General features: G+C 41.0%; 1 protein-coding gene across 14 annotated transcripts in view; it reads right to left on the bottom strand.

Annotated features, from left to right (window-relative positions):
* ablim2 (actin binding LIM protein family member 2) overlaps nucleotides 1-26044 on the bottom strand; it is a 92900-nt gene that overhangs the window by 55664 nt on the left and 11192 nt on the right. For 13 of the 14 annotated variants that reach the window (XM_022747768.1, XM_022747772.1, XM_022747778.1 and 10 more), the window contains exons 1-2: nucleotides 18357-18543; nucleotides 8447-8617 (exon numbers count right to left, since the gene is read on the bottom strand). In XM_022747768.1, coding sequence (XP_022603489.1) covers nucleotides 8447-8617; nucleotides 18357-18372 — 187 coding nt within the window. In that variant the 5' untranslated portion in view covers nucleotides 18373-18543. Of the gene's footprint in view, nucleotides 1-8446; nucleotides 8618-18356; nucleotides 18544-26044 lie in introns of those variants that run through there. The other variant, XM_022747769.1, reaches the window with a different exon arrangement.

Here is a 26044-nt window from a genome sequence, read left to right as displayed (position 1 = left end):
GATTAATGTGACAGGAGCTGATTGTGGGGACAAACCCACAATAAAGACAACTCTGCAGTTCCCCCCACATTTACAAGTTTTTAACTTTACTATCTACTGTAATATGAGTTTTTACATGTAGCTTTACATACAAATCTTAATATATCTTTGATGTTAAAAAAGTATACCCATCCCTATAAAATGAACTGATTTGTCTCATAAAAAAAAAATCCAATCACTATTATTGATCAAAAAATGATGCTCACTATTAAACAAATCTGCTGCTAATTTGAAGTGATACAGTATAAACTAAATGTTTACATGGGATCCGTCCATCCATTAGCTATACTGCTTATCCTGTAAGGGCTGGAGCCACTCCCTGCCGACATTTTTTACAGTGTACGAGCAGGGTTAAATATATATGTGCTATGTGCTTTCTGCTATGAATGCGCGACCTTGACCGCACCTCATGTTTTACAATGACTCATCATCCGTGTACGTGTGTGAGGTGGCGGCGGTGTCATTCACGGCCCTGTTTGGCGACCTTGACGGAACAGTTGTAGGCCTGCTGGCATTGATTTGACCAGCTATGGGACTGTGCTTGAAAGAAAGAAAAAAAAAACATCAAGGTTGATGCTTCTGACAAGTCAAATGGATCCACATTGATCCAGACTCCTGCTACGCTGGACTAAATTGCAAGCAGGCATCTAATGAGACAACAGGCTGGGGAGGTCTGTCTATTGTCTAAACTACTGGGCTACGGGAAACATCATAACACACTGCGATCTGAGGATTTTCACTGAATCTTATGAGGTTTTTTGTTGTTTATTTCCATGTTCAATAGGATCATTCCAAGAGAAAAATCCAAAACATCGATTATAAAAATGTGCACAACTTTGATAGAAATTTGACCATATCTTACCCTCATTGTAAACTTCACTGTAAACTGCTCATGCACATAACTGAGGCACGTGCTGTACATCTGTGCCAAGAACCTGCACCTATTTGATGCATGAGATGACATTAATGTTCTTTTTTAAACAACTTCAGCCGTCCTGAGTGTTTGTCGAAAATGTGTAAAATCATCTGACAGTTTGTGTTTCTCCCTGTCAGAATTCTTTTCAGCGAAATCACTCCCTGTGACCAAAGCAGTTGCAGTATTAACAATAGAAATGATCAAAACAATATAAATATGAGTCAGGTAGCATAATTTCCCTCGGTACTGGCTCTGTTTCTGGAAATACAGGTGTGTGTGTGTGTGTGTGTGTGTGTGTGTTTGTGTGTGTGGGGGGGGGGGGGGGTTTCCCACCAGGTACATTTAGATATGATATTGCCTACTTATTAAAAGTTGGATAACAGCAAGCCTGTGTTGTCTATGTCTGTAAATCCTCACCCTGCTAACGGGAGCTACGAAACTAACACATCAGTAAATGAGTGTTTGACTGACAGGTGACGTTTGGGATGAAACTGAAAAGTTTACACCGAGGATAAAAAGGTTAAAAAAAAACTGACAATTCCACAAACTATAATCCAGAAATATCAACATCAGAATGCCCAATGCCTGTGTACTCCATCGTATGCATAATATGATGTGTACTGAATGTAAAGATTGTCTTTCAACTCCTTTCAAGTACGTCTGTGTGTGTGTGTGTATGTGTGTGTGTGTGTGTGTAGCTCCCCCCTCCCCGGACACGTGGGTGTGTATGTGAGGTCAGCACCTCTGGCACAAACAAACGCAACACCCCCCCCGGCTCTGTTCTCCTCAGCCTGCTTCCAAGAAGGAGACAATCCAATAGCCAACACCCGACTGAGAATATCACAACCATCTGCTGTTACAGTGTAACACCACTGATCTGACTATCAGGACCTCAACATGTGGCCGGCAGCGTCTCTACTTCCAGGAAGACAAACACACTCTCGGGCTGCGTGGTTGTACAAAAAACAATGCGATCCGTAAATCTGCCACCACCTCAGAGGGAGACTGAACGAAACAGAGTCGAAGCTGTAATTTCACACAGCACACAGAACGCACCATTGTTTCATTCTCCATAGGTTCACTGACTGTTCATTCAAAAGTCCTCTGTGGCCCAGCAACGCTTCACGTCCTGATCTCCGAATCAGTAGTCGACAAAACAGTCCCAGCTCAAGGTCCACTTACTCACCGCACCTTTCAACCATATCACATGGTCTACATTAGCACTGTAGCTGCTTTAAACTTGCTGTTATTCTGAGCGATTGTAGTAATTATCATCCATGTTGATTTAAGCTGAGTTGAGTTTGACACTGGGGGTTTGACAGTCGTGCTAAACACAATCACACAAACGCAAAATAAAGCTAAAGGTTTACACCTGACAAACACATGAGTAATGCGTGTTTTACCACAAGCCAAACATTTCATTATGAAGAATCTAAACTCTAAGGTCCACTTACTGGCTTTTTGAGCTTTAACCATAAAGTCTTTCTTAAAACAGAGCGAGCTCAGATCTGATATGAATGGCTGTATAGTGAGGAAGCAGATCATGCTCCCTGGCCAGCTCCCTAGCATGCGGCACATGCACACACTCCTGAGATCTTTGACAGGCAACTTGCTATAGCTGGCTACAAACAAGTTTGCTTGTCAATCTTTCATTGACGTAGGTGCCACCGCTCTGAGGTCAGTTATTATACACATGGGCAGATGTGTGTTGAACCTGAACTTACACATTAGAAAATTACTTCAACAGTCTAGTCTTCCTAAACAGTAACAAGTGAATGAGCTAATTACACTGTGATAAACGATAAATCACAGTGTAATTTACTCGTTACATTTGCTCTGCGAACGTTGTGTGAATGTAATGTGCTTGCTGACAGAGAACCTGGTTCTCTTTACCATCAACTGTTCCTAAAGGTGGAGAATCAACATCCACACTAAAACTCTGGTGAAAATCCACAGAGGTATTGACTGGATGTGAACAGTTTTCCTCGTGTGCAGGAGTCAAAGTTCGCCTCAGTCAGATTCTTAAGGCAGAGGTGAGCTGTAGCTTTAAGCAGAAAGCTCGCGCATGTTTATTGTTTTTCCCAAATGATGCGGATGTGGCATTGAGATGTATTCTGGCTTGGCAGACTACACCCACTAGCTCCAACAAAAACTGGTTTCAGCTTTACAGAGGCAAGTGCAGAGTAATGAAAGATACCACTCCTGTGTGTGTGTGTGTGTGTGTGTGTGTGTGTGTGAGAGAGTGTGTGTTCTTAAATGCTTGGGAATGTGGTGTGTGAATGACAAAGGAGGAGAGTGTGTCTGACATACAGAGTCTTTCACCACTGCAGTTTCAGCTCTCCACATTTATCAGTTTTCGTGCAGACTTGCCGACATCAGGGTGTGACCACATATTTTCACATTTGAGTATTCCCCGCTGTATTCAAATGCTATTTGGATGATGTGATGGCTCTTTGTAAAAGCAATAACATGAGGGATAAAAGTGTGTCTGAGCTGCTGTGTAGTTTCGTCTGCAGCTCTCTGTTATCGATGGGCTCAGTGTCATCAAAGCATGTGAGAAGACAGAGACAGGCACAGTTGGTACCTAAATAAAACACACTGCCTCAACCCTCACAGCTTGGTGTTGATGACAGCTAGCATGAAAACAGCAATTAGTGCTCATCATATTCTGCAGTGCTTAAAGCTACTGTGTGGGATTTTGTCAGTATAAAACATGTACCAACAACATGACAGTGGGTTAAACACAAATGAATTCCACTGTTTGAAAACATCTACAATTCAATGACAACTGGGCAAACTCCAGATGCTGATGAAGGCCATGTGATATGATCTAAAGTTCCAGAGCTACTAAATGGACCAAGTGATGAGATTGTTTGTTTTTTCAAAAAATATTTAACAAAGTTTAAAAAATAATAATTTGAATATAATTTTAACAGTTTGACGAACCTTACTATGATTTATTTTAAAAATGTTTGTGTTAAGTAATGTCTTTATTAATGGTTAATAATAATTTGCCAATTCTTTATGGATTAGTAATAAGCCATTCATTAGATAGATAGATAGATAGATAGATAGATAGATAGATAGATAGATAGATAGATAGATAGATAGATAGATAGATAGATAGATAGATACTTTATTATTAGAACAACTTTAGTCTTGCCTGGTTGTGAAAAATCTCTGGCTAAAACTTTACTTGCACTATTGATAAAATGCCTGTAATTAACAGTCATTAACATGAAAAAAAAATCATTATTTACAAAGTATAAAGCCCAGAAAACATGCCTCAGGAGAGAATGGTAGCAGTTCAGGTGCTAAAGATGTGTATTTCAACTGTATTATGCAGTTATTTCTTAAACAGTAACTGTCTTAGAACCCTGCAACTGTTAGGGGCCTTGAGGGGCCCCCCTCCCATCATATAGGACAGGTCAGGATAGGATAGCATGAACTTTATATTAATTCCAAGAGGGGAACCTGGTTTGGCACCAGACAAATACAATAAGTTGACAGAGACAAATACACACGATCAATGACACCAGACAGAGTCACTGAGGGAAAGTACACGGGTCCTTACAACAACAGAGGGAGCGTCAGTGACAGCAAAGAGTTAGATGAAACACAACATCATGAAGACCAACAGTGCAAATGTACCAATATAAACAGTATGGAGACAATAGTAGCATAAGTAACCTGCATACAATAAATATTATATAATACAAATAAAAGTTCAATCGCATCAACGTTGCTCATTAAAGAGCCCAACTGCCACAGGAACAGAAGATGCTGGTTGCTCCTGCTGCTCTCTGTGGAGGTTCTGAGAGATCCGTTGTCCCGCGCCAGAACACATCTAAGCTTCCTTCAGGGTAAAACCACACTTGACCATCAGCTTGTAGGTCTTGGCCAGCAGATGAGCCATGATTTCACCTATGCCCCAATCAGACCAAATCTAACTGCCATTTCACTGTGTCAGTTGCATCTTTCATTTTTTTTCCTTTACCTGGTGCTTACAACTATGTAAATTTGTATTTTGCCAAATAATGTAAAGCGGGGGGGGGGGGCAGGACACCCCAGGCTCTTAATCCAGCCGTGCTCCAACAGTAAGCTAAGGTGTGCATGTTGCTAAAAACACTGAGACTGTGTTTACTATTTGCAAACCAGAGCTACATTGACATGAAGCCAATGCTGAAGAGGCTAATATTAACTCATATTAGTCCAGTCCTCCTCACTGCTCGGTGTTAATTACACATGGCTAGCTGAGAGTTGACGGTTCCTCACTTCCCTGGCACTGTTAGCCTGCTGGCTAACACCCAGGCTGGTTGTAATTGGCGATAATACAGCAGCAGAGTCAGGGGTCAACGGCTTGATTATCTTCCAGGTTAATCCTGATATCTCTGATGGTCAGAGGTGAGGTAGCCCTCAATGCGCTGTGTTTATGGTCTTTAAATCAAAGACTAATAGGGGGAAATATTTCACCTGGTTCTATTATCCACTGTATGAAGAATGTGCTAAAAAAAACGAACATCTAAGTTCACGCTGTGTTGAGCTGTCTTCTCCTCTCTTTGATGTTCAGGTTTGAACGGCAGAAACAACCTGATCTCCACTCAACCTGCTATGGTTTATTTTATTTCCTGTCAGCCCACATCTGGAAGTTTTAATAGCAAACTACCCAACCCAACTCTCCATCTAACCTCTGCAGTGCTGAGGTAATCAGCACATTTAATAACCCAAATGAGTTGGAAATTCAATTAATGTGGTCATGCTTTGGATTTACGGACAGGAGGAACGGCCAGGCATTTTCTGTGTGAACTGGGTGGAGTCAGCGGCTCCCCAACACAGCTCCTCTGACTGTTGTGTTTACATGGTATTAATATACCTCCTGAATGCCTGGCATTAAATTAGCCAGCCCCACACTTCCTTATTAAACACTTTTGAAAGAAAGCCGAATAATTTCATCCAAAGAAGAAAACGTGCTCTCTGTGCTGTTAACCATGAGCTGCAGTAACTTTGAAATAATGAATTTCAAGTTATATAACATCTGCTGAATTTGTAGGTGTGACCCGAGGCATGTACGCATCACAATTTGTTCATTTCTGTTTAAGTTAAACGTAAAAGCTGCTGATGAAAGAACAGAGAGTCAGAGTCAGTCTGTGACAGCTGCACATTACCACACAGCACACTGCGGTCAAAGCCATTCTCTGCTCTACAGGCCTTTTTAATGAGCAGCAACAAATGAACAGAATGAAGTCAACGTAGTAAACATATCATGGCTTTAAGTAAAATTGAGCTATTCTTGCATTTGAGTGTGAATGTTTATTCATGACCCAGATAAAATAGTAGCTGACAAAAAATCTTAACACAAGGTCCTTGTACTTTTTCAGAGTTTTCATCCACCAGTCTTTTCCTCACTCTCACACAGTAGTCTTGGGGTCAAACGCTCAGGAATATCATTTTTTGTCAAATCAGAAAAATGTTATTTTACTTTGAGAGAGAGAGAGAGAGAGAGAGAGAGAGAGAGCAGGAAGTTGTGGCTGCTGTATAATTTGACTGGTCTGTTAGTTGACCGATCGTATTTCTTTCCGCCGTCACATTACTTCTGGTGAGAAGAAAACTCACATAAAACGACAGTAAAGTACACAGTATGTATCTTAAAGTTGTACTCAACACAGTACATGAGTGCACGTATGAAGATGAATTCCACCAGTGCTGGTGGCTCGCAATATATCAGCACTCCTTATAAGCTGTTATCTAGTGGCTGCAAATATTAACTACCCAACTAAGTGACTTCTTGTTACTCTTTCCTCATGGTGATGACACCATGCTCCCAGATCTTCACTATTCCTCTATGAGCACACAATGTTGTTATTACTGCTAAGAGTAATGGCTAAAACCGTGATAATAAATTCCAAATCCAATAAACTGTAATTATCCTTTAAGACCTGGCTCAAATAAGCTGATCATTATCTGCAGTTCTTACACTGCAGATACATTATTAAGGCATCATAGGATTACTCACACTCTGCTGTTTCATTCAGGGGGGTGGGGGTGGGGTGGGGGGGGTGTACAGACAGGGAGTCTGCTGGTCAGTGTAAGATTAAAAGCGATAAACTCCAGGAAGCTGCCACTGTAGCGACCCCGCCGGTAGCCTAGCAACCGGGGTGTGTGTTGACAACAACAGCGGACTGACACCAGGCTTGTGCTGAGAGTCCGGGCTGGGAGAGGCGCACACACAATCGTATAAAGTCCAGTCACGTGCAAAAAAAAGTCCAACACCCACCTCCAACCACAACCACACACATATAGAACACACTCACATGTCAAGTATCCGACACCCACCCAGAAATACAAAACACACCTGCAATTCTCTTGCTCACACACACACAATGTAACCCACACCTACATTATCTCTGTAATTACTTAGACCTGACTGACCCATCAGTATTGACTTTCTCAATGGATTTCTTCTTATTGCTCAATTACAATCTAATTATAAATGACTTTATATTATAAGATTCAATACTGGTCACAAGGGTGGGTTTAATTGATTGTGGCCTCTTGTTAGTGCTAAACCTTGACTGATCCCCGCAAAATTATTTTTATCATTTTTATTATCATTATTAGTAGAAGTTGTAGTGCAACAAAATAGAGGCCTGGTCACACCAGAACGTCCTGGTGCAAAGGATGTGACTGCAGCCTGCAATGCTTACAGTTACACCCACTTACAGTTACACCCACTTACAGTTACACCCACTTTATAGTTACACCCACTTTACAGTTACACCCACTTCATGTTACGCCATGCTGATGCCTAAACTATGGAATCATCCTGTAATTGGAAACTAAAAATTGTGTTGCTATCGAACTGATGCAGGACACACTTTGACCTGTACTTTTGAGACTCAATTCAGAGCAAATCTATGGGAGATGAATGTTACAGTGTAGACTATTACATGAGGTCACCAGACGTCTTTGCCACAAAAAATACCACATAAGAGTTTTTTATTCTTCCAAAGGCCTATGATAGAATCTCTTTCACAAAAAGCTCTTAACTAGTCTCATCTACTCCATATTAGATAGATAGATAGATAGATAGATAGATAGATAGATAGATAGATAGATAGATCTTCTCTTTGAGAGTCAAGGTCTGTATTAATATGTCAATTAGTCTTCTTTATTTAAAAAACCTTCATCCTCATTCTCCCATAGTTGCTCACTGACCCATCAGTGTCTTTTCTGCTTGATAAATGTTTTTCCCCAACAGACCCATGGGACTCTTTCCTTCACGTGGACATGACAAGAGCCTGTTATGAGCCTCATATACACAAGGGTACATATTCTACAGTCAGACATTCACAAAAGGTCCACATTCCGTTTGCCTGTTCATGGCATCCTTAATGAGTGCTGATTCACCCAGAGGGTGTGTTTCTGCTTTTCCAGAGAGCTGCAAGTTTGGGGTGACAGTGCAGAGCTGATTTTAATTTGAGCGTTACATACCTTTACAGACGAAGCACTTGATGTGGAAGTGTTTGTTCTGAACTCGGAGGGCCTCTCCTTTGCAGGGCAGCCCACAGTTCTGACAGGGGATGGGTCCCCCTCCACCCTGCTTCTGCTTCTGCCTCTGCTTCTGCTGCTCCAGAGGGCTGTGGACCGCCTGCTGCTGAAACACTTCAGGAGACAGACAGAGAGAGGGACACCACGAGTTTACATGTTATTCTAGTACATTTGGAACAATGTGTAGAGTTGATGTGTACAGACATATGGATTTAACAATTAACAAGACAATTAACAAAAACTACAGACGCCCCCATGGTTGGTTTCTGTCATCACATTTTACTGTAGCACTACCCTGGGCCCCTCAGACTGTAGCTCTGCCTTTGGAGGGCCATATACAATGAAGGCTATTCCAGAATAAGAGGAAAGGCTAAGCGGTGCATTTGACACTTTATAAATCAGCAATTAGACAACAGAGACCTAAAGGATATTCCAGCCAAAAAAAGAAAAATATTGTGAGGAAGTTACTGCACATTTGGATGTTTCTGAATATGTTTGCCATGAAAATATATAAGTATGTAAGTATATAAAAAAGTAATATAAGAAACTGCTTGAGAGTAGCTTCAATCCAAAAATATCTGCATCATTTCAGTCACGCCTTGATCTATACACTGTATGTTTGTCCCCATCTGGGTCTTCAAGCTTCAAGATCCAGACTTTTACTTTAATAAACGCATATATATTTTATTTTGTTGTGTCATATGTCATTATTGTCATAAAAGTTTTTGGTTCCGAAAAAGGTCCCAACAATGTTACACACAAAGTAGAAAACCTAGAAAGTCTACATCAACCCTGATATTGGATGAATGTCATAACTTTGTCATAACTGTGTTTGATCCCAGTCACTTTCCACACAGGAAGGAGAGTGTGCCGGGAAAATGATGTCAACAGCAGCGATGAAAAACCTAACAACACAATAGTACAATCCCAGAAGTAACCGTGACGACACAAGCAGGCTAAGCACACAACGTGCTAGGCTCATCAGTACACCTCACCCTTATCCACTTTCATCATAACCCCGACAGAGTGATCACACACTGATCAGCCTCTCAGTGCTGACTGGGGCATCAGCTGAATAAAAGGCCCTTTGTGTTCTCAGGAAACATTTGTGTCGTCAGACCGGTTTCATCAGGCCTCCATGGTTACTGGTAATTGGGCTCAGAAGGGGGGGGTTCATCATCAAATGAATTGATTTAGAGAAAGAGACAGGGAGAGAGGGAGGCATAGGGATAAGAGCTGTGAGCCAAACTGAGCTGCTTTTTGGAAACTCACCAACAACTTGCTTCTGCTGGACATCCCTCTTTCAGGTTTGCTCAAGTCATTGGATTTTTTATCGGGTGTTGTTTTGGCACAATATTTTGATTAAGATTAAAGTAAATGTACAATGTTTTTATGTTTTTTTTCCTACTCCCCCGCTATGACACTTTTCCCGTATAAAGTAAACAGAAAACTTTAAAACTTGAAACTGCTGGGACTTCGTTTATTACTTATTTAATCAAAGTAAGTCACTTCCTTTTCCTCCCCACTCCAGCTGTTAATAACAATGATAAAGTTTATTTGTATAACACAATCAAACCAGAGATTACAAAGTACTTTACAAGGAAAAGCACTTCTTATTTGAATTTGACACATGCCCCAGTGTAACTTTCAAGTACTGGTACAACATTTTTGAAAATAAACTTGAGAAAAACAATGTCTTTCTCATGCATTAAGGACAGAGCTGCGGTCATGGTTAGCGCGTCTTCGCAAAAAGATTGGAGGAAGGGGAAAACAGCTAGCCTGTCTGTGTCCAGTTAAAAAAAATGAGCCAACCATTAAAGGTCCATACAGTCTAAAGGTAGATGTCCATGTGTTGTTTGATTATAGATCAGGTCTAGGTTCTATATTAACACTGTGAAAATATCAAAGCGTCAGTCCACAGAGAAATGCACACAGCCTGTATTCAGACACTGAGCCTTAAAACCAGCCGTCAGGACTTCTGGAACTTTGTGATGTCACAACTAAACAGTCACTGCTCTCAGCCAGGCCCCAAGCCCCGCCCACCTGGACCCACCATCCAACCTTGCAGGATTTGGTTTCTTTGAGTGTTTACCTGAAATCTGCTATATTTTTATTGGATCACTCACTTATTGGATCAGTCAGCCAATCAGAAGAGAGGCACAGAGCCTCCTCTCTTCTGATCCCTCCAGAGAGCAGCCTGAGAGAGGAGATGTAAAACTACACTGAGATGCTTTTTGGTTCTTAAAACCACAAATATATCTTCTTATGGATCAACACTTCAAATAAAACGCTGGAGAAGAGGAAAATATGGAGCTTTAATATTTATTTAAGAATTCACACTACATATCTAGTTTTTATTACCTTTACTCTAACGGAATGTAAACACAAGTAAGACACTATCATTTTCAAAACTTCATATAAAAGTGCTAAATTGTGAGGATGCCAAAAGCCAGTGGGAGCATTCTGGACACTGGTGCTCTCACAGCAGTGAGGTGTGATGTGGCTTCAAAGCCACATCACACCTCACTGCTGCAACAGTGGGTACACTGGAAAACTATTTGGGAGTAAGATCATACCTGTTTTAGGTTCCATTTCTTTTTCTACTTTTTCCCCTAAAATACAAAGACACATTTGTTGATTTGTGACCTGCTTGGCTGGGGATACTCGGCAGGAGAGTCAGAACAGCCACCAGACCATCCAGACCCACAGGAGCAACACATTCTTCTGCAAGTTTTACAAGGACCTCTCACCCACAGTGGGGAACAAAGCCATGTTTCAGCTTTGTAGCGTGTGTGGCAAACACAGCCTCCCAAACCTCCTCTGATCTTTAGAACGATAACCCGACATCACTTTATTTATCTGGGCCTTATTCCAGACATTCAACAGTATAATCCCCAAATCAGATTTTTATTCAAATAGAAAGTGAAAAAATGTATTGTGGTGACACAGAACATTCTTGAGGTCAGCAAATATAGTTGAATTATAGAGGGGTTTTCTTTGGATGATGCTAAAAACCACAGATCTGTTTTCATACGTCTTGATTACTATCTGACCTCTGACTCCCAAACTGAATCAAGATAGAAACAGGGATTTTGGACAATGTTGCCTATATTCTAGTGTTGGTACGAGGTGGGGTATTTATTGAAGTTACGCATGTAGTGTGTACATATGAGCACACTAACCAATAAAGACAAGAATTTAGGAGGGGAAAGTCCTGGGTCCTCGTAAAAAAAAAAAGTCCTGAGAATGGCTTGATTGCAACCATCTGGAAAAGACAACAGTCCAAAATGGAGACAGGATTGGGAGGAGGGTAGGCAGCAGGGACTGGTAGTCACAGGGGAGCAGGGAGGGGTTCTGCCTCCTGATCTGACCCAGCGTGCAATGCTGCACCCTTGCACCTGTTGAGGGGAATCCAATGTCTTTACTTCCTCTTCAAACAGCAAATAGAAGAGGAGGGGGCGGGGATGAGGAGACAGGAGATGATCTTTTAGGCCAGATGTAGAATCCAGCTCAGACATTCGGACGTTCAGTCTGCCGGTGGTCTGTGATAAGAGTCCAGTAGTGTGTCCTGTTTATTGTTGATACATTCAGCTAACAGGGTACAGATTTATCTCCCACAGGTCACCAACAGTAGTGAGTGAGGAACATATCAAATATAATGCTGTGAGTCAATTCAACGGTACAGTCCTACTTATCAGGAGCATATTTTGCACCAATGAATTTCTGCTGCTTTAAGCAACTAAGAGAAATTAGGTCAAAGGTTGAGGACCTCAGTGCCTTAACATTTCTGTTCATAAAGATGAAGAAGGTTTGGGGGGGATAGAAGATGGAGTTGGGCAGATAAGAGAGAAAGAAATCACTTTTAAGAAATTAAGGAGAAGTATGGAGAGGAAATAATGAATTTTCTTTCTACGAAGAAACAGACAGTGACTGTGACACCACATGATGTACACTGTATGTAGCAGTATGTGGTGTCCTACCCCCTCCCACCCCCATCCACCCCTGCTCCTGCTGCTGCCTTGTCTGCTGAAGGGCCCAGTTGTCCATATCATCAGCCTTCCTGGTGTCTGTTGTCTGGCTGATGGCCACTGCTTCCACTGCTAACAATAAATTAAAGTGTCTTGTCTCAAAGACACTGACACATACATGATGGCTACTGGGACATTTCAAACCTCCCAATGCCAAGTTCACGTCAGCAGTGGAGAAACAGAATTCTACAGCATCTCCTGCAGCAACCAAGTCAACGCTGCAACATGAAAAGGCTTTTAAGGCACATATACAGTACATGTAATAAGGAACAACAGGCTACTACACAGCGGAACACACAAGCAACTTTATCTCAAATGCCTTTTCAAGGAGCCATGCTCCAGCACCTCCTAAAAATAGAGTGTTCCCTCAACTCACGGGGATCCCATGGTGCTCTGCAACATTCCTGGTGTGAACCATCTGCAGAGGCTGCAGGGGTGGGCAGGAGATCAAAATGCTCACATTACCAGAGCAGGAGTTCTTTGTGGTGGCCGAGCTGTTGACCTTGGGGACTTTCACTATTACTTAGGAGTAAACACATGAACACACTCCAAAAAATGGGAACAGGCTGCCTCATGAGTTCTGTGGTTAGAATAACTGCTCGATACAAATGCCAAGTTAAAAGGGTTAATATATTGTCGTACAGGTTAAGAGTGGACCTGCTCAACTGGTGGTCAAGAGAACCGGTGTGAAGGGGTTCCTGACAGGAAAGGAAATCATCTTAATGTCTTTTTTTCTACAGAGTGGTTTTGGACGATAGGAATCTACAGATCGGCTTCAGTATGCCACGGTATTGTGTCAATGGACTTTGAGAGGGGGGTAGATGTTCTGTAGTTGTAAAATGAAAAGAAAAATCTAAACATCTCCCACAAGTTCCATTTGAATTTGGCACATTAGCCTCTACGTTGCCTCTGTTAGCATGTGAAAGAAGCTCTCATGGATATTCGCTACACACCAGAAATGTAATGAAAATCCTTCCATTTCCTCCACGCCCACAACTTCCATCAAATTTTAAGGCTCTTTTAATTCAGCGTAGATATTTTCAAAATTATTACCAAAGTGGAAACTGAAATAAATGTGAACATCACCAAACTAAATGTGCATGAATGGATAATTTAGTTCAGAAAGAAAACACACAACATTTTAAACATCTATCAAACAAAATGTAAGGCTTCTGAACACTTGCTGACTGTATTCAGCCTTCAGCCTAGATAATATGATTAACAACATGTGAAGCGTTTTTTTAAGGGCCTGTTGACACCTGGCCTCACCTTTACACAGCCATTACTTCACTGCCTAAGAGTTTCCTGTCCGTCATCCCAACGGGAAACTCGCTCCATTATCTCACTCTTGTTAGACGCCAAGAAAAAGACATGAGCTGAGCTTATAGGCCCAGTTCACTGAACACAACTCCTCTGGTAAAAACACAGGACAGGGGCAGAGAAGTGGCTGGTAGCGAAGTTGAATGATCTAACCTGTATGACTATAAATACACAAGGACTAGACATGAGCCTTCAAAGGCCTGACATCCACCTGTGCAGTCACACCTGCAACCTGACCTGAGCAGCATTTGATCTCTGACCTGAGGTCAAGCATTACAGAAAGCTGACCTCTGACCTCCCTGGCAAATGACACCAATGCAGCCATGTCGGCTTGGCCCTTATAAAGACAAGGGCATGTCATAAAAAACAGAGAACCAAATTTACTCACTGAGAGACAGTGTTGGTCATATTTTGACATTAGAAACTTTAATATTGCTGGTGCCACAGCTACCAAAACTACTATTACTTATACTATTGATAAAAGAAGTAACCAGAATAGTAACCAGACCATTATGAAATCAGTGATGAATCTAAATAGTGGCCCAAAGTGAAGCAGGAAAGGGCAACTAGTGTGTTGTCTTCTGAATATGCTCTTTGTGCCATTCCTGTGACAGATGAGTCAGTGAATATTCTTCCACGTGGATGACAAAGACCGCCAACAGATAAGATCCCACGTTGTTACTGCAGCTGCCTCTACCAGAACACTCCCATAGTTGCCTCAAGACAAAACACTCAGTACACAATCAGTGTAAATATCAAATGTTTCCTGTCTTCTCCATTAAAACTCAAATAGGATCCTACACTAACCTACAGTATGCCACATACTTTGTGTACTTTTGGCCTAAATGGTCTAAATGCTACTGCATAAAGACACATTTAAGGCAACAGTGTGCTTCTAACTTTGTGTCAGTTTGAGGAAGACTCTGTTCCGTATGAAAATGACCATGCACGGAGCCAGGTTAATAAAGAAATGGTTTTCACATTTTGCTTATGCAAGAAATTGACACAGAGTCCCTGGCGGAAGGCAGACTGCAAGTCACGCCTAAATCCCTCCAGCCAAGTTACTACAGACATGCAGGGGACTTAATGGTAGTTTGTGCCCCATAACAGAGAAACAATATTCAAATATGGCTGCAGGTATCGGTTACTTTTTTATTCTCGATTAATGTATCAATTATATTTTTCTAATAATAGTTTATAATGCCAGAACATAGTGAAAAATATGTGAAATTTACAATGACAAATGCTGATGTTTTGAAATAGCTCTCTTTGTCTAACTAATAGTGCAAAACTCAAAGGAGTTTGTATCCTGTCAATGACTTGCAATTTAACATTTGTTAACCCTAACTAATCTTTCCATCTTTGACCATTAAAATGTTATCAGTTCATCTTTGAGTCCAAGTGAACGTTTGTACCAAATCTGAAGAAATACCCTGCAGGTGTTTCTCTGCTGGTACGGAGGAATGAAAAAGAGAGACAGTCCATATGATGTAACAGACACTGTGATACAGCAGAAAATCCCAGCATAGCTCAGCGCACTGAGTGCATGTGTCTGGGCATGTGTATACTGTGAATGTATGTGTGAAGGACACTTTGATAATGTAATATCTGAGCAGAAAAGCTGATTGGTGAGGAACACAGGACTGAGAGTTGTTCTCAGGCCATTTATTTCAACCCGGAGAGAGACAGCATGACTCATGAATAGAGCCTCTCTGTTGAAAGCATTGTGTCAGCTGTTTGAGCCGAGCTGGTGCAAAAACACTGGCATTACTGCATGTGTGTTAGTGTGAGCACGTGGCCTACGAGTGGGTGTGTCACCTGTGCATCCTCCCAACAAACTTTACAAGCTTTGTCACGTTGTCATGGTTGTCATGGAGCACATGCTTCCCAGCTCCGCTCAAAACACACTTACAGCCCTGCATTTAGAAACCGGTGCATAAACACAGGGTTAACACTCGATCAGCTTTAACGAGGCTGTTGAGGACAAACACTGAGAGAAGGGGAAATATTTGTGGAGTGTTTACAGGGACCAACACTGAGGCTCTTTTTACAGCCAACTGGGAGGCGTCAGTGGTGGAAAGTACATTTACTCAATGAGGAAGGCTAGTTTTGCTGTAACTTGTACTTTACTTGAGTATTTCCATTTCATGCTACTTTATATTTCTACTTTAACAGTTCTTTGGGAAGTACAATATTACGTCTTACTTTACTGCTTATAGCTACTATTACTACTAGTAACTACTAGTTACTTCTTTATTACAACACAAAATTTCAACCAAAACCTAAAACACAACACACTGCCATAGATTAAACCATCTACAAACATGAACTAAGTCATCACAATTAGCTTCACCTCAGCAAGCTAGTGATAAAGAGCTAACGTCATGATGCTACTAGCCACTATTAGCTTCTGTGAGTCAATGAAATATCTGATCTGGGGTTTTTAATTGCTCTTTAGGAAAAAGTGAAACATTTCTCTGGGATTGACAAACCTGGTTCTAAGATAAATGAGCCAAATATAACAATACAAAAAATACAAAAAAAAATTACAGCTCCCATGAAAGCTACTAGCCTGGCAGCGTTTGTACTTATAACAATTTAACTTCATTTTATATCTGTGATATCCACCAACATTCAACTCTGATATCATTTCCCCACTATTTTAACTTTCCTACAGCCACCTGCATCTGTTCTCCCTGCTGCCATGCACTTCCCTCCTGAGGACTGCAAGATTCAGAAAATGTCACGATTCAATTTCGATTCTTGGGCTCGCGATTCAATTCAAAATTGATTTTCGATTCAGAAACGATGGTAATCGGTCATATAGTATATGCTGGTATATATTTCATATGTATATATATGTATATATATATATATCGCTGATGGTCAGAGGTGTAGTGCTATTTGTTAAGTACTGCGCACCATTAAGTTGTGGCTCGTTTCTAAGGTAATGAAGCCACATTGGAAACATCCATTCAGAGGAGAAGCTGCAGTGCAGGCAGAGGTCAAGTTAAGCTAACAGGCTAGGCTATGAAAACGTAGCTATGCTAGCTTTCACTTCCAGGAGCAAAAGTTGTCCAAGTGTAACAGAGTAACACTGTCTTTTCATCTTTACTAATTAACCATTTAATTCACCGAGCAGCTCAGAGGCTACCACATGCTTTGGTGGTCGAACCTTCAAGCACTTCAAAATGTAGATAAAGCTGCAGATAACATGGGGGTTATAAAATCTGAAATGTGTCCAAATGCTGCCTTCAATGAAGGCAGGTTGAATTACTTTCTCCTTTCTGTTTTCCATTGCTCACACTGCACTTTCTTCTCGCCTACGCCACAGAGGAATACCTGGGCAGAAACTGACACGGTGCCATCTCTTGGACTGGTGAGCTAAAGTCATGTTGGGAAAAAATGTAAACCAGCACTTTACAAGACTGAAAAGCTGGTGATACTTAACCTGCAACGGCCAAGGGAAAATAAAAGAAATTTTTCATTTTCTAAAAAATGACCATGCCTGTCTGGACATACTGAATACTGTTATGAACACTTTGAAAGGGGCCATTCTATTAATTAATTAATTCATTCATTCATTCATTCATTCATTTGTCAATTCATTCATTCAACTATTTTCAGGATTTTGCTAGTGTGTACTGTTAATGGACATTCTTCCATGTGTTACTACATTAACTTGTGCTGTCAGTAATATTAGCCAAATTGTATATAGATGTTGGTATGTTTTTTTTTTTTTTCTAATCACATTCATTCAATTACAGCAAAAATACAGTCACAGACAAAAATATACACAGGCATCATTAATCATATACTACACCCTTCAGTCACAAGCTTGTGTTTCACTCTCACTGTAAACTGAAAGTCACCACAGGGATATCATGGGAACATTATCAGAAAGTCCCTCAGGGCATATACAATAGGTGCAAAGAAAATTAAAAGATGATAAAGTCCTAAGTCACGCTGTAAATCACTCTAAGACTATCATAGTGATTTCTTCTTAGTGACTGGCTCTCACCCGTTTGTAAGCAGCCCAAATGGCTCAGTTCCCGGTGTGAGAGAGGCAGGCAGGGGACCAAGACAACAGTGTCGTTGCCAAGGATGTTGCAGGCAGTCTGCATATCAACCTGCAGCATAAGCATTGAGGCTGCTACCACAGGCTTGTTGTTGTCATTCACATTCACACAACAGCGCAGGAAGTGCTATGCACTTCTGAGGGGTTACATAATAGAGGTCTGCTTAGCTGTAGGTAAAGCACCACTTTTATAGAAACACACACATACTGTAAACAGAAACACACCTATATGTCCTACAGCTTTTCAATGATTGTCATATTTCTAAGTGTGGAATTATTGTAGTTTATTGTCTGTTATTGTGCTTCAAGAGTAATTAGTGTCTAGTTAAGATAGTAAAATGGTTAAAGGTTAGTTCTGGTTAACACAAGCAAATGATTACCAATGAACACAGCACACACAGCTTATGCTATTAAAGGTCATTATTACCTTTTTCCTCTGGCATTGTCACTCAGCTGTTTTCCCAGATGTGATATATTGTTATGTCCTTTAGTGATAATACTTATAGATAATATCCAAAACAAATCTTTTCAGAGTCCTCTGATGGTGTTGCGACACATCCTCTGTACACTCTGCAGCTCTGGTGTAATACTAGATGAGAGCAGAGAGTGAGCGCTCTGTCCCTCACTATCTCTGGAATGAGCTGTAGGTCATGTGCAGGCAGAGGTCTCTAGCTCTCTCTCTCTCCCTCTCTCTCTCTCCCTCTCTCTCTCTCTCTCTCTCTCTCTCGGACTTATTGCAGCTATCTGTTTTAAATAGAAGCATGTGCAGCTCAAAGAGAATGACACCTCCTCCTGGTAATCTGTCACTGAGCATGTCCCACTCCTCCCAGTCCACACAAAGCTCGACTTTGACAGCTCAGTCATAAACAAACCGGGGTCTCAATGGGTTTGAAATTTGTTTGACAGAAAGACCCTGTTCCCGCTTTGTTTTTGAGCATCAGGGTACATTGTGTTTTACAGCAATACAAACTTTCTGCTGACTGGCAAAGGCCACTGTCATCAGTCACTCTGTGATGGTGTGGGTCACACCACAGTCTCAGTATTTGAAAATTGGGGGACTTGATGTTGGCTGTTGAGAGCTGGGCATTACATTTCCAGGTGAACTCAACTTTCTGACACCCCCCTTCAGTATGTCTGTTCAGGACAGAGCAAAGGATTTCTGCAATGAGTTTAATCAGGATTTAGTGTTGATAAAGTAAATATCTAGAAAGTTTTATTCATTTTTACTGTTTTTCACATTGTGCAAATTAGCAAAAATATGGCAGACTTTTATGGCCCAAGAGGCTTTTTTGGTAGAGCAGATTGAGCTGGATTTGTGTGTCAAATTTCCAGGCAATTAGAACCATGGTGAGAGTTCAACTGAGATTGCTCAAAGGCATTACCTTAGGCCACGTCCGCTTGCACCAATCAATTTGGCACCTCAAATGGTGAAAAACATGATGGACAAATGGTATTTATGTTTGATGTATTCATTTGAATAATGTTTTGTCTCCTTATTACGTCACACACATCAGACGTTTTTGTCGGCCTCTACCTTTGTCTCTTCAGTATAGCAGAAGGTTGAGTGACGCATCAGCCACATGCTTCATGTACATCATGATTATTTACTTTGTGACATTTTGCCTTACTGCTTTTATTTGATCGCCATCATTTCCATCTTACCAACTGTAGAAACTTTTTTTGTGATATTTCCTTTTTTTTTTTTAATTTTCAACATTTCCACACAGGTTTTCTAGAGTGCAAATTTAAAATGCACACAAAAACAGCTGGATGGAAACACAGCTAATGTAGACATTTAAATCAGTAACTAGTTGGTGCTGGCAGTCCACTTGGAAATCATGTCCCTGCTCATGTAGGGATAGGGATGAATAGTGACAGACTACTATAATGATCCAACCACCTCCCTTGGTTTCCTTGTTCTGCAGTCAGTACACATGTATGTACACAGCTGTTTGATTTACGTTCAAAGTGACTTCATATTGAGCTGCTACGTGTTTGTAGGTGTTTGGAGACTGGATTTAACTGTCACCATTGATCGGAGCTGATGTCTAATCACTATCCAGTGAGCGCTGTAATCAAAACAGCTTTATACCCTCAGAGGTGAGGGCAGAGTTGACATACTGTACAGGAAGGGGGTGGACAAAATAATGCAAACGTATCATGAACAGGGACTTTAAAGTCACCATTACAAATGATGAGAGGAGAGCTTGGAAGTTTTTGAAAGGGAGATGAATGATGGCGACTGCCCTCTCAAAGTGTCTGTTTTTGGTTTTCTCTTACTGAATTTTGAATTTGAAAAGTTGCATTTTATCAAAATGAGAATCTCACTCTCTCAAATCATTTCTATGGCCACGGTGCAGAGAAGATGGTTACGTGATGTGAACATGGTATGTAGAGTGTAGAGAAACAATGAGGTCATTCTTCATTCAGCTGGTGTCAGGTCACCTTAGGGTAACGGTTATAGTGTTGGAACTTCTCCATGATTTGGGCCTCAATAAAACAATGCACACTTCCACTATAGTGACGCAACCAGGCAGATTCATTAGGCGCAGCGCCAAGCATTCAGAACATGACTGAACCAGATGACCCTGTCATAAGAAACAAGTGACCACTCCTATGGTGGACCAGCCCATATTTACTTTTTTATTAGCCATGGTATCAGCAAGGTTCTGGGGGAAGATGTCCACCACTGTGCTACAGACTGAAATGTCTCAACGACTAATACATGAATTTTGTACAGACATTTTTTTCCCCCTATAGGATGGATGAACGCTGGATGAACACTGTTCATCTAGCTCCACTAGTAGTTTTCAATCTGCCATATACTGCAGCTCTCAAATGACGATGCTGAGCTCTTGACGGTTCATCTAGTGTCACAAGCAGCCGGACATTTTCGGTCTGGAGGGAAATGTCTTGGAAAAAAAGCTGGAAGGATTGACTTGCAGTGCGGCAGTGTCTAGTGTCTAATATATCAAAATCTACTTGATGTTTTGGCACAGATTTTAATCCAGACATTTATGGTTCTCAGAGGATGAATCCTAATCACTCTGGTTACTATGTCTGACTTCAGTCAACAAGAGGTCAGTGGTTTCACTTTTTCATTTATTCAGTATCTAAATACTGTATCCTGACCACAATACTTCAGCTTTTTAAATATTTCAGGACTGGCCTAGAAAGGAAGAATGTTACTTACACCCTCTCAGATAGAGGACAGGCACTGCATTCAAAGCCATGACATTGCAGGGGAATGGGTATCAAGTCTGCCAAGCCAGACCAGCAGGAGCCCATAGAGGAGGTTATTTAAAACTACCAAAAATAACAGACAGGATGTACCAGAGGAGTGCATAAAAGCTGATTGTCAGCGAGTGGAGACACATGCCAGTGGGACTGAGCACCGAGCATGGCCTCATTTCATCTCTGACACCACCCACTTTTTACTCACATACCCTCTATTTCTCCCTCCTTTCTCTCCCAGTCTTCCGAAGCTGTGAGGGATCATCACTAGATCATAAACCAAACAAAGTGCTCAGTAAAAGGTAGGAAGCTTCGGGTGAACAGCGTGCATGGTGGACTTTGCCATGTGACTCAGCAGCAGGCACAGCTCATGTGTGTGTGTGTGTGTGTGTGTGTGTGTGTGCCAGTGAATGAGAGAAAAAGACAGGATCTGCATTGCAAATCATCCAGCACCAGAGCTGCCAAGTGGTGTCTACAGAAAAATCCAAAAACAGGACCAAAACACAGCACTGCCACTTCCAGCTGAGCCAAAAATAATGACACCACAACAGCATTCATAGCCACATGATGAAATTTACAAGCATTAACATGATCATAAAATACCACTTTTTTTTCCATAGGAACTAATGCAGACTTTTTGGGGTATTTTATATTTTTTGAATTTTAAAAAAGCAGAATGTCATTCAAAACAAAACAAACAGAACCTTCATGACAGCAATAGATATGAGCAGACATATACATTACATGGGAAGACAGAAAATCTCCGAGCTTGGACAGATCGAGGAGTATACGGCTAATGCTGAGTGAGACGGGGCATGGAAGAGGATGGAGGCAGCATTGTGTTAAAAAGCCAGACTGCTTGGGGGAAGACGCTATCGCACAGTCTAGCACACCTGCTCCTGATGCTGTGGAGTCTTACAGAAGGGGCGGGGGCGCTAATTCTGTGGGAGGAGTGGGAAGGGTTTGCCACAATGCTGGTGGCCTTGCGGATGGATTGGGGGGTGAAAGTGGCTTGTATACAGGGGAGAGAGGTACCAAACTGTAAATTAAATTGAGACCATTTTATGTTGAGGTCAATGTGAGAGTGAGCTTACCTGAAATGTTAATGGTAATAATCCTCTGTGCACAGCAACACTATGTGCACAACTATGGCAAGTAAAAGCTGAGCCAGAAAAGTCTGTCCACAGCTAATTCAACCATTCACCTCTGTTTTCTCCTCCTAATAAGTCGGGCTGATCTGATTGTGTGTTTTTGTCCCATAAATCCTTTTTTAGTGATGTTGTTGTGTTCCCAGATCTCGACAATGTAGTTTGTGAGTACATATTATCACAGATTGAAATGGTAGCCAAAACTACGAAGATAAATTGTATTAAAGGAGCGTTATCCTGACAGCATGCGGGAAAAGTACAACATTAAGATACAGGAAGAGGGAGAGGGCAGTACGACTGCTCCTAATGATATACTTCCTCAAGACCTTTTGACCATGACCTTATCCATGTCACTCGCCACTCCAAGCATTTTCCTACAATCACGTTATCATGAAGTTATACCTTGCAGTGTTCTTACTCCAATAGGAAACGACTGGGTCGTTATATGGCAGGTTAATGCATGACAAGCCTGCAGCACTAACGTGAAGCAGACTATCATAAAGAGCTTGACTTCAAAGGTTCAGATGACCATATCTGGCGGGGTGGATAATGGATAAGAGATTGAGGAACGAGCCCCAAAAGCCCACAGAGAGATCACAGAAGCGTGTGATGTGGGCCTCTTTCTCCTCTCCCTCCCTCTCTCTCTCTCTCTCTCTCTCTCTCTGTGTGTGGGCATACGTGTGTATGTGCCTCTGCAATGCACCATCGACACCAATCCCAAATCCACCTGCTGGTCATAAAGCCGAGTTAGAAGATTTAGGCTGTAGGTGGGATGGTGGATGTGAGCATGTGCAAATGCAGATTACAATTAGATTTCCAACAGGAGTCTTTGAAATGAACAAAATGCTTTTTTCCTTTCACTACTGCACTGATTATCTAGGGCAACAAAATACAGGTCATAGTCACAATGTGATGGAAAGCCTGGATACGCTGGTTTGCCTGTAGAAGGAGATGACAATTAAAAATCATCATGGTGTTATCACCATATAAAAAGAGCTCTGATAATATTTCATCTTAAGCCGATTCTATTCACAGATGCATGTGGACAACAAATCCTCAGAATATCTCCTCTAAAAGGAGAAGAGTCCAATCAGAAGTGTCACATTGACAACAGTATACTGTCGGTCCAAGAAGAATTCATCTGTTATATTAACTAAAGGCCCAACACTTAAAGCATTGGAAAGTTCTGCTGTAGATCACTTCACATGTCTTGGCTGTAATGATGATCACAGAGGTAAAAGGGAATGCTGCTTGACTTCCAGATGAAACGCACAGTCACATGCTGTGTATAACCTCTGATGTCATCATCTCCACTGGTGATGTCACTTCTCTCTGCTCCTAATGATGGTTTTTTTTAAGTAAAAACCAAAAATGCCGCTGACCTTTTTTGACTTTATCTCACAGCACTGCTATTGCTGTAGTTTTTAGCATCACACAAGCATACAGCTGGAGGACTTACAACAATCAAACAATCAAACATAAAAAAAATTGTTGTATTTCACGCAAACCTTTGCCAGGCACAAAGTCAGAGAGCAGAGACCGGAAGTAGCAGGTTAGCACGACACGCACAGACCAAGAGACACACTGCCCAGTTAGTTTAGCAGGGCAGACACAGAGAGAGAGCTGCACTGTGAGCTAGCACCTTAACATTAGCCTACTGTTATTTGCTGACATCAAACAAATAAGAGGAGAGAACAGGTTTACCTATTTCCTGTTCCTACACCTCACTCTCACGGTGGTCTAGTTCTTCATCCTCTTATCTCAGTTGTAAACATTGACACCCACTTTCACACCAGGGGATTCGGGGACCTTGCAGAATTTGCGGACCGATGTCTTTAAGGCCATTTATGTTCTTTTAAACTGTATGTGCTCACTTTGCAGAATTGTCTGTAGCATCGTTTCCTGTAGTGGTAAAGTGAACTACACAACAACCTAATGCTGTTGGGCCAGATTTCTTTGCATAAACAAAGTAATATAATTTGTAGGTGTGTGGTCCAGATCTATTAACTAGGGTGGGCAGCGATGGTGTACACCACACCTTCAGATTATATTTAATGAGAGACATTGTAGAGAGAGACCGCACCACACACACACACACACACATATCCCCACACACACACATCACCACACACTGCCACACACTGTCAGCTCGTTGAAGAGAGGGGGAGGACAGATGAGGCTGTAGTCAGTGATAGTCACCGAAGTTACTGGACTGAAAGTTCACTACAGCAACTGCTGTATGACTTGGAATGACTTTTGGCTTTTTATTTCTCCATCCTCCCTTTCTCCTTCTTTACCTCCTCCCTCCTCTTTTTTTTCCATAACTCTCTCACCATTCTTGCCCTCTCTCCTTCTCACACTCTTTCTGTCTTTCATTTTAACTCATGGAAACTGCATGGGAGCAGCATGATGCCATATTCAAATATTAGCCAAGTCTCAAATATTAACCAAATAATAGCCATGACCACAACAACAAACAACATACAGCGGCCAGTCCCTGATAAAGGCTGCATGGTAAAATAAAACACTAAACGGTTTGGGCTGGGACTTTTGTTTAATCAAAGTCACTTCCTGCAGATGTTTCAAATTAAACACCTCCAATGAAAGAAAAGTGATAAAGTATGCCCTTTGCATTAAAGAGCTTTTAATGTGAAATATTGCCGGGAAGTGTTGAGTTTTATTAACAGTAGCTCAGCTGATTTTAAAAAAAGGATATTAATTGTAGATTAAATACTGAAATAGTTTTACATTAGGGAAAGGAAGAAATCATCTTTTACAATTAATTAGACCTGCAGGAAAGCTGCTCAGCTTTTATTCTGAAACATTTGTGCAGTGTTGAGTTTCACTGGTGGTACCTTAACATCCATTAAATAACTGCAAAATAGAACATACTGCTTGAGTTAAAAAGGTATTTTGTTGACAGGGGCAACAGTGTAAATGACTTGCACTGCTATGAAAATGCACATTTCCATCCATTCCCATTCATTTACCAAACAACAGGTTAACATGGAGGACGTTCTGAGTTCACAAACAGTTCAATTTTGCTGTCATTATAATAATAATAATAATAATTACATATAACTAAAAATAGTATTTCTACATTTCTAAACAAAAAAAAAATATTAAAAAGTTTATAATAAATAAATACTTTGATAACATGCACAAAAATGTTTAGAAAATGATATGGTAATTAAGAAAAAAGGGCTGTCTCTGCCTCTTTATTTGAGGTAAATAAACCCCCCAGAATTTATGATATCTTCATGTCTGCTGTTCTGATTGGTTTGAATTTGAATCTGTACATGGAATTGTATATTCTGTATTTGCGTTATAATCATCCATGTGTTTTTAATGCACTGATGTATTTACGCACACATGAAACAAAAGCAATCAGCTGAGCTGTAGGCACAATAATCAAGAATATGTGATGTAGTCCAATAAAATCCTGATTTAAATCAAGTCATATGAAATAACTGAGTGTGTCTTACCTTTATTCTTTTTACATTTGCCTGGATCTTAAACAGCATATTATATATAAATTATGGAACAAAAAATGCACAAACACAACATTAACTAACCCGAGAAAAACCTAGTTCCATGTTCAGTCTTAACACACTAAAGCTGATGTTCAGGATTAGTGGGAGCACAACATGAAGCAAATCTCTCTCCTCAAAACAGTTTCCCTCCAGTCTTACAAAGAATTAACACCAGAAAGAGTCACTACTCTGACCCACAT

The sequence above is a fragment of the Seriola dumerili genome, unplaced genomic scaffold (assembly GCF_002260705.1).
Source record: "Seriola dumerili isolate Sdu_G_001 unplaced genomic scaffold, Sdu_1.0 BDQW01000111.1, whole genome shotgun sequence".
In the NCBI taxonomy this organism is placed as follows: domain Eukaryota; kingdom Metazoa; phylum Chordata; class Actinopteri; order Carangiformes; family Carangidae; genus Seriola; species Seriola dumerili.
The sequence above is the reverse complement of the archived record's forward strand: the minus strand, read 5'-3'. Positions and strand labels throughout refer to the sequence as shown.